Raw genomic sequence first — 16,054 nt, 5'->3', positions numbered from 1 at the left:
TCTGGACTTGTTCCAACAGTTCCATGTCCTTTTTATGTTGAGGACACCAGAACTGCACACAATACTCCAGGTGAGGTCTCACAAGAGCAGAGTAGAGGGGCAGGATCACTTCCTTCGACCTGCTGGTCACGCTCCTTTTGATGCAGCCCAGGACACGGTTGGCTTTCTGGGCTGCGAGCGCACACTGAAGCCGGCTCATGTTCATTTTCTCATTGACCAACACCCCCAAGTCCTTCTCTGCAGGGCTGCTCTGAATCTCTTCTCTGCCCAGCCTGTAGCTGTGCCTGGGTTGGTTCCTCTCACTGAGGGCTGCTAGCACAAGATCTGAAGGAAAGGATAGCAAATAAGGAAGGAGTCCAGTAATGTGGCCTCTGCCATAACCTTCCAGCAGTCTGTGGCTTTGAGATGTCCTGAGTAAAGGTTGTATCATTGGTGTTTTGCAGCTCTCAGTGGCTCTTCCATGAATTTGTCTTATCCGCTGTGGCATCACAGCCTCCTGCTGCAGCACATTGGACAGTTTAACTAGAGATCTGTCTGTATTACATGACAGTAATGTTTAGAGACCTCCTGGTGCCTATGCTTACAATTCAATTTCAGACAAAACCTAACCAACAGGTGCACCACTGGAGAGTAAAAGGTTTAGTGAAAGGATTTGCTCGTCAGCTAAAACTTCAATGTCAGTGTCAGTCTAATTTCGTTTTCCAAATATTTTGCCTAAGGCCTCTTTCTCAAACTGTACACCATTTCTTTCAGTTTTTATAGAAGTGCATGATACATATGAGGTTGGCTTCTCACTGCCCTCTGCCAGTCTATCTGAGCCCACAACTCCTCCTCCATCAGGAGAGGTGTCACGAGGCCGGACCACAGGTAAAGGGGGTCTCGTTGCACTTGCAGCTGTGCAGTTGTCAGTGCTTTGTTAACTGCACCAAATACTTCTTTCCAGCTCCCTTAGGCTCCCACTTTTGCAGTTCACACATGCACTTATCAAAGTAGACAAACATGCAATGAATTTTCAACCCATTATCAAGAAAAGTATTGCCGTTGCATCTATCAAATTGGATCAACCAATAGCTTTATGCAAGATGCTGTATAACTATATTGTGAGAAGCTCTCAAGTCTCTCCTGATACCTTTTATCTCCTCATGAGCAAGACTAGAATTTCTGTGTCATCCTCTCCTAAATGCATAACCCAGAATCAACAAAAGCCAATTTTTCATTGATGTTGCTGTCCAGCAATTTTGCTCTTGTTGATATATAGTCTGCATAACTGTACCGTATCTCCCAGTGACAAGGCTTCAAAGTAGGCAATCTATCTAGACCAGTTGAACACCGCCATGGCACTGTGTATATCCTCTGGTGTGAAATAATTTCTTCAGTTGATTAAAATATCGTTTGTTCTAACAAAATGCTAAACACAAGTATTTGGTTTTTGTTTCCCTTATGGGAAGCAAGGTCTAATCCATTGTTTTTAGTGGGTGCTCGTTTAGGGGCAAGTTTGGTCTTTTACAGTCTCAGAATTTATTTCTGTCAGTTAAGGCTATTCTGAGATCAATAAAAATGTCTTTCTACTTGCAACTAACCCGACTATTCTTCTGTATTGTCTCTTTGTGTTGCAGCTGGGTATTTAGTACAGCATCAAACTGCTGAGCCTTTAGACTCCAAAATTTTTCCAGATACCTCAGTCTCAAGACGTCCTGCAGCTCTGTATCTAAAACCTTGTGTTACCCTTGTTTCTCTTGAACACACAGCATCTGTATGACCATTTCTTCTCCAGTATATAATCATTCTCTCTTTATCACTGAACTGTTAGTTGGTACTAACAATCATAGACCCCATAATGCAAATATCTTCAGACATATTTGCAGCCGTGGGGTAGCAATAACTTGGTTTTGTTTCAGAATTCTAGCAGGCTCCTGCCCTGTTGGGAGCACAATGGCAAAGCAACACTGAGCATCCCTGAGCCATCATCAGACAGTCACTGATATTATAGGGGGACATTGACCCCAGCAATAGTTTGTGGCAGTTCACTCTTTCCAGGGATTATGTGTGCAGCACCAGGAAATCAGATAGGGCATGTGAGTGTCTGGGTGCTCAGGGTCTGCAAGAAGGCAAATTCACCACTCCTGTCCCATACCTGCCAGCAGGTACCACTCAAGCAGTCTGCTGCCTGGAACCAGCACTGCTTCCCCCACCTCATGCTCTGATCCAAAACCTACTGACATAAATGGGACATTATCCAGGGAGCTAGGTGGGCTCTGGAGCCTCTCCTTAGATGTGGTGTTTTCCTGTGGTGTGAAATATCAGTCTTCCATGTAAGTCTGCCTAATTTCTAGCATAGGCAGAGCAGCGAGCTGAGAGTGGAATTGATAACAAAGTATTGATATTTATTACAACTGTTGAATATTATCTTCTGCATGGTAATATATTTCTCAACTAATTTCTCCTACCCCTTTTGTAAACAATCTTGCCAATTTCTCCCTTTCGCACCCTAGTAAATCTTCTGTGTGTTGAACAAGGAAAGTAAAAAAGTTAAGAATGAAGAAATAATAAAGGAAGAAATAAATAATAAATTTTAAAATAAATTAGTGTTCTTGAAAATCTCATTACTTTGTTAGTCCAAAACTCTACAATATTTAAACTGGTTCATTTTATTTTAGCTTTTCAAAACAAGATTTTTACCTAACAAAAGCTTTTCACCTACCAAAACTGTATAAATCTTGTTGAAATGTTTCATTGGTTGTCTACAGGAGACTTGTGTTTTCCTTTTCTCTAGACGAAATTTATCACCAGAATTTTTGAAGCTCTAACTTAGCAACAATTTATAATGTTTTTTAATAATTTTATCTGAAATTGAACACTTGGGAAGTTGTCCTGGGTTCAGCACTTAAACCACAGCAGAAGTGAACAGCATTCCAGCATCTTATTGTTGAACAATTTTCAGTGTTTCTCACTGAACATCATTAGAGACCAAGTTTCCTACTCATCTTTGAAAATCAAAGAGCTCTTTTTTGCTGCCAGAAAAAGCTATGTGAAAACCATTGACAAGTCTCTACTATTTTCTTCAGGGGCACAACTATTTAATTTGAGTGCTAATTGTTTGAATGCCTAATCAGTGAATCTGTTATAATCCTTATTACAGTTTTCAACCCCAGGCAATAGATCATATGCAAGCTTTTTAATACATAGTCGCTTTTACTAGACTCTGTTTCCATGGGGCTCTGTCCAGTCTGGGGACACCATTCCCTGTTCATCTCCATGTATGAATCTCTGTCACAAGGAAACTCAGCTGCTGTTTGTGGACACACATTTAGGAATAGGAAAACTGTAAACACATCCTCATCTGGAGGTTTATTTTTCTGCCTATAATTGCTGGCAGCAGCTCTGGTTCTCCAGGGAAGGAGCAGTGAGACCTGTGTGTAATCCCTGACTGAACATGTTAAAAGTTCATTTTCCTTCTCTGGAGGAACTGAGCTGCTGCCAGTGATACCAACAAAAAATAGTTTTATAGTTGTATCTTTTTATCATTTAATGTCCTAATCATAGTTAGACATTAACTAAAGTCTGATGCCTTTTCTAAGCCCTTGCGACCTGCCTTGGAAATACTTTGTGGTAGTACCTTACCCTATGAGAGCAAACCATAGGGGAAATAAGCTGTAAAACACAGAGGGAGTAGTAAAAATCTATTCTGTGGACAGTTTTTGCTGGTTAAGTCAATCTGACAAGGAGACTGGCCAATTTGTGCAGTGGTCAGTGATGTGTCAGTGATGCTGGACTCATTTGTCCTTTTGTCTTTGCATGTTTAACTGATGCAAATGTATTTTCTGTTTCTTAGGAGAGCACTCATCTCATGGGAAGAATAAAACTCGGCAACTTTTCACATCTCAACAATAAACACGTAAGTTTATTGCTTCTGTCTTGTGTGTTGTAACATTAGTGTTTGTTAATCTCGTTAACAGTTTCAGTATTGTGCCATGTAACTAAACAAAAGGGTTAAAAACGCAAAACAAAAACAGTAATGACTTCAGCTGGCAGCATCCTCAAGGAGCAACAGCTTAAACAAAGCTTAGCTTGAGCACAGCATCACCAACAGTCCCAGGTAAATGGAGGGACTGAAGAAGCTGCAACCTCACCAAGGTAGATTTTTATAGGCACATAGCATTTGGCTTTAGCTGCTCAGCATTTCTGACTGTAATTCCCTAGGTGAATATTCATTTTGTTTGTGTGAGAAGTGAGAGATTTTTTAAGACTGCTGCCTATAAAAAAAGGAACATGGTACCCAGAAGAGTTCAGCTCCTTTGTTTTCATGACAAATCTGTGTCTGTTCCACATCATGCAAAAGCAAGCACTTTCATTGAGGTATTTTATTATGGCTTGAAATCCTTCGTGGCTAACACGCAAAACTGGCAAGTGTTAGGCAGTATGTGTGAGGGCAGAGACTCTCCCCAAGTTCCTCTGAAACCCATGGTTTGTGATGTGGGCACTGGCACCACAATCTCCACTCTTACAGAGTTGCTTCTCTCATTTGTGGGCAAATGGGATCATTTGCTGACAGTGGGAGAAGGAAGTGGCTGTGGGAAATGCCCTGTGTGACCAGGGTAGAGCAGGGAGGTAGAGGAGAAGAATGGTCTGAGGAATTGGGTGTCAGAGCACATGTGAGGTTGACCAGCCTTCCACCATTGCTGTAGGATGAAGGTCCTTCAGAACAGGTCCCATTGCCCTCTGCTGAGAGAGATCTGGTTAACCAGAAATGTGGAGAGACCCTTTTGCAAAACAAGCTTGAATGGTTTTGGCCTGTTCTCATTTCCCCCAGGACGTACAAACAGAGCTTTCCTGATGCCAACAGTAAGGACAAAATAACCTTCTTTGTCCCTTGAACTAGAGCAGCAGAATGCAATTTTGTCTACATTACTGAAAACCCAGAGGTGGCTCTGTTTGTGCAGATGCAGGACAATGTCCCAGACAGTGGATTTACTCCTTATTTCAGTTTTGCTCTTCCTGAACAACCTTACCTGGAATAATAAACTTGAGACACTGTTGTCGTTTCAGAGTGAAGCAACCTTGTTTATCACAATATGCAGGAACATCTCACCCAAGTTGCAGGAAATGTGGAGCGGCTGAAGTTTTTTGCCGTGCAGGACATTTGCATTAATGACCAGCTCTTGACTTCTAAACCTCAAGTGCCTCCTGTTCCTTCTGGAATGACACGTAATTTTTTGATGGCTTAATAACTGGTATATCATGTATTTATTGTTTTCATATATACTAAAAGCAGGAAAACTTTCAAGAAGGTTGAAGAGAATGTAAAAATCGGGTGGTGTTTGCATAGCAGTTACTAAAAATGTTTTCTGCACATACAGGAAGGAATATGTTAGCATACTTTGTTGAACTTCTTATGGTAGATAAGGTTCTTTTAATTGTATGTAGCAAAATACAAGCAGGGCCTGACCCTTGAAACAGTACTGGGCAAATCGCCACTATGAAAATTAGTTCAGTGATTTCCATGAGACTCCTCCCTGTAGCTCACACTTTGCTTGTCATAAATGTTTACAGGATGGGATGCCTGGATGAAACGCTTAAGTGCGTGCTTTATCCTGTGAAGGGGGGAATATACCTTGCACTGAGGCGCTTTCAAGCTCTGTAAATTACTGAATATGATCCTTGTAATGTAGCAGGCAACATAGTCTATTTTCACCTGTTCCTAGGCTAATTGCATTATGTGTGCTATAAATATGTCTCCTATATAGCCTGGGGTGCAGGATAGGGACCAGCATGATAAGTAGTTTTACAGATGAACCTTCTCCCCCCTGTTCTGAGTCATGCATGGGATTCCTGCTGGTTATTGAATAATTCTGGAAGTTTGAAGAGTGTTTCAAGCGCTGATTACAGACTCTTAATTTGTACTGAGCTGGCAATTCAAGAATATCAAGTAGTGCTTCTACCTGCATGTATCCTACTTTTCTAGAACTATAAATGTTTGAAAAATGTATTACTGTGAGCATCTGCTTAGTCTTCATCCACTGACTCTGGTAGTGTGCTAAACCTCCACTGTTTAATTGACAAATGGAAAGAAGATAGCTGGTGGTGTAAGTGCAGGACCAAGAGCCAGAACAATCTAAGTTTTGATGCCTATTGATCCAATGTTTTTGAGGAGCTTCTCTCTTCAATTCCCCTTTCTGAAATAATAAAGCCTACCTGGCGGTGTGTAAGAGATTGAGCAGATTTGTTAGTCCATGTTTATACACAAAGCTGAAAAGTGTTCATTTCCCTGCGCTTGACAGTTGCTCTAATTTCCACTTTGATGGGTCTAATAATCCTCTGTCTTAGTGGCACCAAGAGAAACCTTAGATGAAGCTCTGTGAAGGACGGGGAACCAACAAGTGTCCTCATGCTGCAGCTGAATTTATGTGGTTCATTCAGGTATTCCTGGATCACTTGGGTTGCTCAGGAGCAGAGGACTCTTGGATGCCTACTTTGGGGAGGTCAGGCCATCTAAAATAGACAGGTTGGCATCTACAACTATTCAGATTTCTGATTGCTGAAGTTTCCTATGAAAAAAGGAATCATCGGGGACTTTCATGTTGATATCAAAAAGTCAGAAAAGTCATTTGTAGCATGTTGCATCACACTGAAAGGACACCAGAAAAAAAAACAAAACCAGAGGTTGTGAAATATATATATATGTTTGTGCAAAATTTGTTCTGAAATTACCATGATGTGTCAAGGAAAAACAAATAATTAGCTGCCTATTAAAAGTTATTCTCTTTATTAAGAGGCTCTTCTTTTTCTCTTTGCAGAAATGCAATTAATTACCTGTATCCAATACAACTATTGTTCATTACTGTTCATTCCTGTAGCACAGAGTGAGCTGAACTCTTTACAGTGAGCCTAGAGTGCAGGCATCGGATATTCTGGGCATGGTGGTGGCAGGGGGAGCATGACACTGTGCAGAAGGCATGTAGAGTACAGAAATCTCCTCCTTGTTACAAGAGTTGATGGGGAGAGAGCAGGGCTTGTTGCAAATCTTGGTGCTGGAAGACTGAACAGCAAAATAGGGCAAGATGTTTGGGCTCTTCATGACAAGGGACATGGCAGACAACCAGGCTCTTATTGGAAGGCTGGGAAATGTGTCTCAAAGTGTCTGGTTTGTGTGAGTGGGCACTAAAGAAAACAACCAAAAAAACCCAAAAAACAGGTGTGGTTCAATGTATTGACTATTGACTTCCTATTCTAAGATGCTGAATCAAGCACCTTATTTGACTCGCATAAGAAAATAAATACTAGAAAAACATCTACTTTAATCATTATCATTATTTGGTCAGGGCAAGGGGTAATGTCTTCAAGATGAAAGAGGGTAGATTTAGATTAAATGCTAGGAAGACAGAACTTTTGGCATCAGCTACTTATGGCACTGCTCAGAAAGGTGCTCGAATAGAAAATATTTCTAGGGGCCATCTGCTTGATGTGGGAAAGCCACACTGCTCATGGCAGGCTGCTGCAATGGGAAGCAGCACCTCCGTCATGATACTGCACCCCCCAAAACCCTCAAAGGCTTTTGTGGTTTTGGAGCGAATCCACCCCACTGAAGAGGGAAAAACCATTTCACTGCACACCAGCACACAGTAGACTCAAAGAGAGGCTTAAGTCTCTCTGGCTTGGGATGGGAAGGGTGTTTGCAGCATCTTTGGAATGCCTCAGTTGCCAGCAGCTATCTGCTGACCCTAGAATCTGGCTTTTCTGCTGTGCCTCATGGTGGCAACGTTGCTTTTCACAGCCTGCCCTTCAGTTTCGGGGTGAGGGAGAAGTACAGTGTGCTGGCTATTGAATTGCTGTTGGATTTCTGTGGTGCTAGACCATTTCCTGGAGCTCACCCACTGGAGCATCCCCAGCCTCACTGCTGTGCTCTAGTGCACCAGCCAATTCCAGCACACTGCACCTATGGGCAAAGTGATTTCCTTGGGAAGCTTTAAACATACATCTCAGGACCTCTCTGGCACCATTAATCATGGCTCCTCAATCTCTTCAAATTAGGACTCTATATCTAATAAAATAAATGAGCTTAAAGGTTACTCTATTGATTGCCAACTGAGGCAGCTTTTCAGTTTATGGCTGAGGGCAATCTATAAAACACAAGCTTTAATTAACCCTGGTGAATGCAGCTGACACGAAATGCCAATACCTTCAGAATACTCAGCATAGACAGCTGAAGGATCTTCTCGGCTCCTTTGTGTCTACCGTGCACGCTCCCCTGTGTGAAGACCTGAGGCAGAGGCACTTCCCTAAAAGGCTGCACTGCTGCCAAGGCCAGAAACCTCTCTGCTGCCACCAGCATCCTCATTGCTGGCAGTGCCAGCTATGCCTGTTGATGTCTGTTTGCCTTCATCTTGAGGGCTGGACTAGATGACCTTTAAAGGTCTCTTCCAACCCAAACCGTTCTATGATTCCGAGATCTTATCTGCCCATGGCTTTGCAGGTTGCCAGGAGAAAGACCCACAGGCAGCGTGCCACTCTTCCTCTTGTGGCTTCCACATTGCATACCTGTTCCCTGGAAAGATCTGTTGTACCCTAAGGGCGTTTAGCAGCTCCAGGTTCTCCAGAGTTTGACATTTGAGGCCAAAGCTCCTGCAGTGTGCCAGCTGGGAACGGGACAGCCTGCAAAGGGCTCTTTCCTTCAAAACCTGCCCTAGGGATTTGAACCTGCAGCATCTTCTGGGGAAGCTAAAGGAGCAGTGTCTGGCCAAGGGTGAAAGGCAAGCCTGCCTGTGGGGAAGCGTGCCTCACTGCCTCACACGGCAGGGCTTCTGTGGCGGAGTTGCCAGATTTTGGAGCCACATCACAGCACTCAAGGGAACAACACTGAACAGTGAGACTACAGCGCTCACCCCCACCAACAACCCACTAAATAAAGCTGGGAGGGAAAGCAGGGCTGTGTGGGCAAGGAGCACTTTTCTGGTTTCCATCTCTGCTTTCCACAGTGCATTAATTCTTTCCAGATGAGGCGCTTTCTGATAGAAAAGGAACTGTGTTATTGTGCTCTTCATTATTATTAACAACTTTCAGCTTTCTTATTACATCAGTAGGACACTTCCCCGGGTCAGGGTTGCTATTCTTCTAATGAATGTGGCTCATTTGTCTCCCCCTCTCCCTCCCCGCTCTGCTTTTTGTCCGCTTGCTCTTTGGGTAGCAGTTTGATGTGTTGAGCTCTCACCACCTCCGCTGCCCCCGGGGCTGAAGTTCTGACGACGCTAAACAATTAAAATGCAATGCAATTACAGGCAGCACAGAGCAGCACAGAATAAGCCAGCACAAACTCAGCCGTGCAGAACGCTGCGGAGACGGCGTGGCTGTCAGTGCCCGGCTCCAGGAGATCATCTGGCTTTTCTAAGCAACCATAATTGAGCGTTTCGCATGCGCCATGGTATGAACTGGTCAAAAGCCTATTTCCTGTGCACCCAGGAGCACCAGATGGATTGGATGGTCCCCGCAGCTCTTCAGGTGCTGCCGGCTTTGCACTTCAAGCCTCTTCTAGCTCTTGTACTTGTAAGCTTTATTTTCAACAGGTTTTATGCATACGAGCCCCTTGCCTGAATTTAGCTGGTGGAGTGAGGAGGAAGCATGAGGACGGGTATGGCAAATGAAACCAGCACAGCTGGGGGAGTTCAGAACCAGAGCTGAACTCTGCTGCTTGCATCCACCCCAAGGAAAGCCCATGGGAGAGACAAAACTGTCTCTGACCTTCTGTCCTCAGACTGTTTGCTGTGGGTCAGGATGTGCCCCAAGCCAGCCATTTTGATCACGCTCAGATAGATACTTTCAGTCCTATTTTCATGAACCCCACACACACCTTCCTAAAGAAGACTTGGTGCCAGGGACCTCGGTAAGGAGCTGCCACTATCAAAAAAGTGATTACAGGGAGGCATTTCACCTGGGATTTAACAGCTCTCCTCTGTTAAGTGAAGCACACACACAATGCAAAGGGCAGGTGATTGCAGGTGCTTGTTGCAGCTGCTCTGCACAGAGAGGGCTGAGCATTGGGGCTGCCCCGATGTGCAGGTCAAATCCCAAAGGTGAGCTACAGGAAACTGTAAATGCTCCTGCCAGCTTAGCCAGAGCCCCTGCTCACAGCAGGATTGGCAAGGAAAGCATCCTGTAGGTACAAACTCGATGTGGCTGCCCATGGCAGCTCAGCTGTCCTGGACTTCATGGGCTTGCTTCCTGCATCCTTCCCAGGCCCCTTTCCTGCATCCCAAAATCTGTGGGCATTCCCTGCAGACATGGACAGCAATGACTTAACATTATGCTGTTCAACACTCTGCTCAAGGGGCCTGGTCTGGACCTCCAGGAAATGGAGATAAAATGGGACCTGTAAGTGAACCAGGCTACTCCTTTTGTGTTGACAAAGCTGGGTGCTTTGCAAGCCACGGGAAGGTTTCACGCTCTTGTGTCATAGTGTGCTTGGTAAAGGGGCTAGGAGAAGCACCCCACAGGGGAGCTGACCCCGAGGCACATGTGTCCCCATCACCCCAACAATTTCTTTCAGGTGCTGCCACTGTGTGATCACCAAGGAAATTCATCCCTGTGCTCTGTCCTCCCTCCCTCCCTCCCAGGTAGGTTTCTTATTGCTGGGACTGGTTTGCACCTTCATCTCGGGTATTGAATGCTGCCGTTTGCAAAGGATGGAGGCTTTGGGGTGTCTTCTATCCTCCAAAAAGCTGGATGAGCTCAGGCTGCCTTCAGTTGCCCAGGCTTGGCTGCTGGCTCAGGAGCAGGAAGGCTGAACACTGGGAGGAGGGTTTTGCTGGGAGGTTGTACAGTATTTGAGCACGTCTCCGTGCCTGGTCCCTGGTGCACAGGGGTGGTGTGTCTCACTGAGCAACTACAGCAGGTCGGGGGAAAAACTGTTATCATCCTGTAGCTGCCTTTCCTCTCTTTAGAGAAGTGCTGCTGCTTTCAGCTGCTCCCTCAGCTGGTCTGCCTTTGCCCTCTTTGAATAAACCACAGCACTACAAGGGGGGTAGGCACCCTCACCTCTCCAGGCTGTACTCACTGCCCTTGCACAGCTGTGAAAGCATCTGCATACCTAGAAGAGCTATGTGGGACAGGCACCATCTGGCCCTCTCCACACAGCTATCACCCAGCTCTGTAACTACAAAATACAGTTAAAGGCTCCATTTTAAACTGTTAAAAGTTTGAAGCCCAACTGTTTGCTTGTTGTACCCAGCCTTGAAACCTGTAAGAGATGCAATCTAGAATGGTGCTTGCCTCCTCAAATGGTTTCCCAAAGCTCATTGTTATTTAAACTTATTTTTAAAAAGTATTTTAGTAGTTTTTGAAGCTTTGCTGGCCTGAAGCAGTCGCATGGCAGAGGGAAGGTGGTGGATTTCTGTTCCCCAAAGTGGAGCAATGTTGAAGGAGCAGCAGGCGGAGGGGAGTTCACCTCCTCCTTCAAGCAGTGTCTTAGGAGCAAAAGTAATGGATGGCTTTTGATGAATGAATAGTGGAAATACACTGTCTCACTGCTCTGGGCTTTCAAAGTTTCCAAGAAACAGTTTTCCTGTGCCTGCAGGTCACTGATGGCATGAGCTGTTCAGGGATTGCCTTTGGTGGGATATGCACCATACACTGGAGGACGAAGAAACTTGCACTGAACTCATCTTGGTGCCATTTGTAGGCTGGGAAATAGAGCCCTGCCTTTCTCAGGGTGGCTTTGCTCGCTGCCGACCATCTAGGCACAGCAGGACTGGGTCAGGTATGTGACATTTTTGACCACACACTCAGCTTTCTGTCCTTACACAGATTGTTAAAAGTATAAGGAGGAGAAATCCTGCCACATAAATAGTCAGCGGGGTTGCCTTGGGGCAAAAGGGTGTGTATTTACATACTCGTGCATCCTCTGGTAGAATAAAACCAGAGCTTGTGGCCTGATGTGTTTTCTTGAGCTACATCAGGTCATCCTATAATATCCCAGCCCCTCTGAAGGACAGAAGGGCAGGAGCCATTGCAAGGCAAAGGTGTGATTTGCAAAGGGGAGAGAAGGATCCTTGTTTTCTTGTACTCGCAAAAGACTTATGTGACAAACCGCACCTTTCAGAGGGTTGCTGTGGATTGCAGGATGAAGGGGACTTGTAGATCCAGAAACATTTGATATAAAATATTCCTTTTTTTTTTCCTTTTTCATTAAATGAGAGCACCTAACCAGCTGGCTTCCTGTGCCGGTTTTGGGAACATGATCATTAGGATTCAGCTGCAATGCAAAGGCAATGCACTAACTATAGCTGAGCCTCACTCATTAGGCGCATATGGTTTTTATTTTCCAGAGCATGGTCTGACATATAAAATTAGCTTTTTTGCCCAAGGGTTTTGGAAGCAGCAGGATTTAGTGTAGAATATAAACAGGATATCTGATGGAGCAAAATAAGGAAAAATTAATGGACATAATTACTGGTGTGAGAGTTCCAGGTACTCGAGATGGTGTTCAGGGAAGACAAAACCCTATTATGGATAAAACAATTTCTAGGCTTTCAAAGCTCCGTTTCGAATGCAGCACCTTAATACTTGAGTCTGTGTTTTGTAATTGAAAATTAGTGATATTATCCCCATGTTACTGAGGAGGGGGGAAATGAGAGCAAAAGCACATCACGTTGCCAAAGCATGGTGTGTGTCTGTGGTGGGGACAGGGACAGCAGCTCACCAAGCCACATGCAGTATTAAACCTGCTCTTGCTTTGCTTGGCAGGTTTAATGCCCAGGAAAACACATTTCAGCCCTCCTCAAGTCCTGCAAATGAAATGGAAATCAAGGGCAGTTACAACTGCTGGTCATCTTTTGGAGGATAATATTGTGATAATGTTAGCTTTTCCCCTCCAAATTGCTCACCCCACATGGTGGGGCAATAGCGTCTCACCTGGTGCTGTTTGCCAGCAGCTGCCTTACCAGAAATATTTGGCAGACAAACTTGTTGCATCACCTGCCTGAACTGCCTCTCACCACCTCCAATCATCACTGCCCTATTGCTGGGGCAAGAGCCAGTATGAGACGAGACCCACACCACCAAGAAGCCCCTGTGCCATTTGCGCTCATCACCCGTATTAATTAAAACTGGCCTATTTTTTGTTACGCTGACTTGCAATTTCCAGCACAACGTAACAAAGTGCCAGAGAAACAGTGCAGCCTTCTGGTGCGAGTCTTCCCTCTCCTTCGAGAGAGCTAATAACGAAGTGGTTTCTGACAGCCTCTGTGAGCCTGCATGGAGAAAACATGTCCCCATGTCATTAGGTAACGATAGCCCAAACCCCCTGACAGATGAGCCTGCAGCATGTCAGCTCTCAGCTCTTGGACAGGTTAATTTTCTTAATTATGTGTGTTGTGTTAAGCAATACTCTGAAGTGACACAAAATACCAGGTATGTCAGGAAGAAAATCAACCTCAGACATTTCATACAGATAAAGAGGTTACTGGGACATGAGGCAGCCCTGGGCTGGCTTAGCTGGAAAATCCGGCATTGCCTTCCCTGCTAAACTGAGCCCAGAGCCAAAGAGGCACTACAGGGAGAATGGATCCCACAGGACAGAAGTGAGCTATGTGGGAACCCTGGTATTTATTTATTTGCTATGTGTATGTGGGTTTAGCTGCTGGTATTATTGGTGTGGTTCTGATGCAGCTCTTGGTGGGGCATTGCCTTTGCTCCTGCAAATGTGCAGGAGGGTGCTAGAAACAGGAGAACTTCAGACAAAGTAGGATGGGTCACAGTGGTCTGGGTTAAATGGATACTATGCCTTGCCTGCCCCTTTCTGCTCTCTTTTCTCCTCAAAAGGAACTTAGCTATCACTGTCTTGCCATGTTAGCAGTTCCTCTGGCCAGCCTCTGAATCACGACACAAAGGATGTGGGTTCAGTAACCTCTGCTTTTACTTTTGATAGTCACAAACCAGCCGCCCCACTGTTTTCCAGCAGGCAGTGGGGAGGGAGGACACAGCACCACACTGGTTTTATCACAGACCAGACTGGCTCCCAGGAATAGTGTGCTGGCAGCAAGGCACAGGCCTGGGTACTGGTGCTGAAGCTGGCGCAGCAGGGGAGCCCAGATCATTAGGAAAGCTAAAGTGGCTTAGTTTTATGCTCCGGGAAATGAACATGAACTTCTCTTGCAGAAGGAGCAGTACAAAAGCAGCTCAGTGTCCCAGACATATCCACACCCAGACAGAGAGGACTGGGCTCATGTGGGACACCAGCGGAACGCTAGGAAGCAAAAGCTGGTTTGGCCAGCCAGTGCCTTTTCATAATGCATTTTAATACCTGCATAGTAAGGTAATGTTCTGTAAGAACATCACCTCTGGTTACACTGGGGTGTCTTTTCTGTACCAAACCCAAGCAGACTTCTAGACACTCGACAGCACAACAGTTTCTTGCCTCTATTCCACCACACTGCAGGGAACAGCAGCTGTTTCTCTGACTTTAGGCAGCATTGCTTCCAGCTACCTGCTGTACAGCCTCCTTGAAATGCCTTGAAGGTACGGATGGAGGCTGAGCTACTTCAACGACTCACATCCTTCTTGCCTATTACTTTGTGAGACTTTAACAAGAAAGAATAACAATCTTTGCCCTTTGTCATGCACAGCCCGTGCTGCCAGCAGTATTTCATCTTTGCAGGCAGAGACCACCAGGAGGTTGACATTCATCACTATATGTGCTGTAAAAACAGTGCTGTTTGGTTTGGCTGGTGTTGCGGGTAGGTGAATTCAGGTTCTCCCAGCCCGTGAGCTGCTCCTGCAGGTCATTAGAAAAGACTCTGCAACATGAACAATGGGGATGCCTAGCACATACGCTCTCATTGAGAGAGGAAACACCAGCAAGGAATTCCATCAGCCTTTGCAAAAGCAGCAGAGTGGCACAACCCTCCCTTGTTTGCCACCCTAACACTGGTGTGATGCTGGGATGCCAGTAGCAAGTGTGGTTTCCATCAGGCAGCACAAAGCAGTGAGGACCAGTGGGCAGACCAGTGTGCTGATGAACTCACAGCAGTGATTTTCCAGGTCTGGGTTCTGTGCCAAGCAGCCTTAGAGATAGCTCCAAAATGGGAATGGCTTTTGCTGTGCTGGTCATCCTCCTGGGCAGGAAGCTGCTAACTGAATTCCTGTCTGCATTTACTTGCATCGAAGCCTCAAGGTTAGGCTTAGGCTTAAGTGGAAGGCAACCTTCCACTAGCACAGGTGTGAAGGGACCTGAAGTTCCTTCTAACAGGGTGTACAACAAAACACTGGAGTTAATGTGTTGTTCAGTGAGCTGTTTATCTGCAAGCAGGTCCATTGTTCTGGGTCTGCAATCAAAAATAACAACAGTAGCCTGAACGTGCTTTCTTAAGAGATCTCTAAGCCTGCTTGTAAGAAAAAAGAGAAAAAGAAGGAAAGAAAAAAGTATCATTCCTGTGGGAAGAGATACCCATCCTCTGTCTTCACCCAGGGCTTCAGCTGGTTCCTGAGCTGCTGGATGGTGTTCAGAGCACAAGGACCTTCAGCTCTGCAAGCACAGCCCTTGCTCTGCACTCCATCTCCCTCAGAAAAAATCTTGTACCTGCCTGAAAATCCTACTGCAGCAGGATGGAGATGTTACCTTTTCAGGCTGTTTATTCAGCAGATGTGGAGGAGGGAAGGGAGGGCTTTGAATTTGCCTTGAGTTAGCTCTGGATAGGAACATGATGGTGAAAATACTCATCAAGAGGTCTCTGTTTTTCCAGAGGGATTTGATGTCTTGATGTGGGAGAAGGGAAACAGCCCAAAGTGTTAACGAAATTCAGCCCTGGGGCAGAGACAGTGGGAGCAGATGTGTGATTATAGGAGCTGAACTCCCCTAACTGAGAATTTCAACCAGGCACACTCAGCTTTTCTGTACACAAAGAAACCATTTCTGTTCCCTAACAGCCATTTATAAACCTACTGCCGTGCAGATAATCTTCCAAAGACAACAGGGTTTGACTAAAGCATTACTTTCATCCATTTTACCATGGTTTCCTCATAACACAGATGTGAAATGAGCTACGTAGCAGCAATCTGTATTCACAAT

General features: G+C 45.2%; 2 protein-coding genes across 3 annotated transcripts in view; both read left to right on the top strand.

Moving 5' to 3' along the window:
- Positions 1 to 6,765, top strand: part of EMCN (endomucin) — a 55,974-nt gene extending 49,209 nt beyond the window's left edge. Inside the window, exons 11-12 of one of the 2 annotated variants that reach the window (XM_061477776.1) lie at positions 3,833 to 3,895; positions 5,047 to 6,765. In XM_061477776.1, the coding sequence (XP_061333760.1) occupies positions 3,833 to 3,891 (59 nt within the window). In that variant the 3' untranslated portion in view covers positions 3,892 to 3,895; positions 5,047 to 6,765. Of the gene's footprint in view, positions 1 to 753; positions 2,497 to 3,832; positions 3,896 to 5,046 lie in introns of those variants that run through there. The other variant, XM_061477769.1, reaches the window with a different exon arrangement.
- The window catches only part of TRMT10A (tRNA methyltransferase 10A), a 296,095-nt gene that overhangs the window by 82,363 nt on the left and 197,678 nt on the right, over positions 1 to 16,054 (top strand). The window lies entirely within an intron of this gene.

Source organism: Pezoporus flaviventris, unplaced genomic scaffold (assembly GCF_033815535.1).
Source record: "Pezoporus flaviventris isolate CSIRO_AGI_PZ_B2104156 unplaced genomic scaffold, CSIRO_AGI_Pfla_v1 ptg000002l, whole genome shotgun sequence".
Taxonomy (NCBI): Eukaryota; Metazoa; Chordata; class Aves; order Psittaciformes; family Psittacidae; genus Pezoporus; species Pezoporus flaviventris.
Note: the sequence above shows the minus strand (reverse complement) of the source record. Positions and strands in the feature narration are given on the sequence as shown.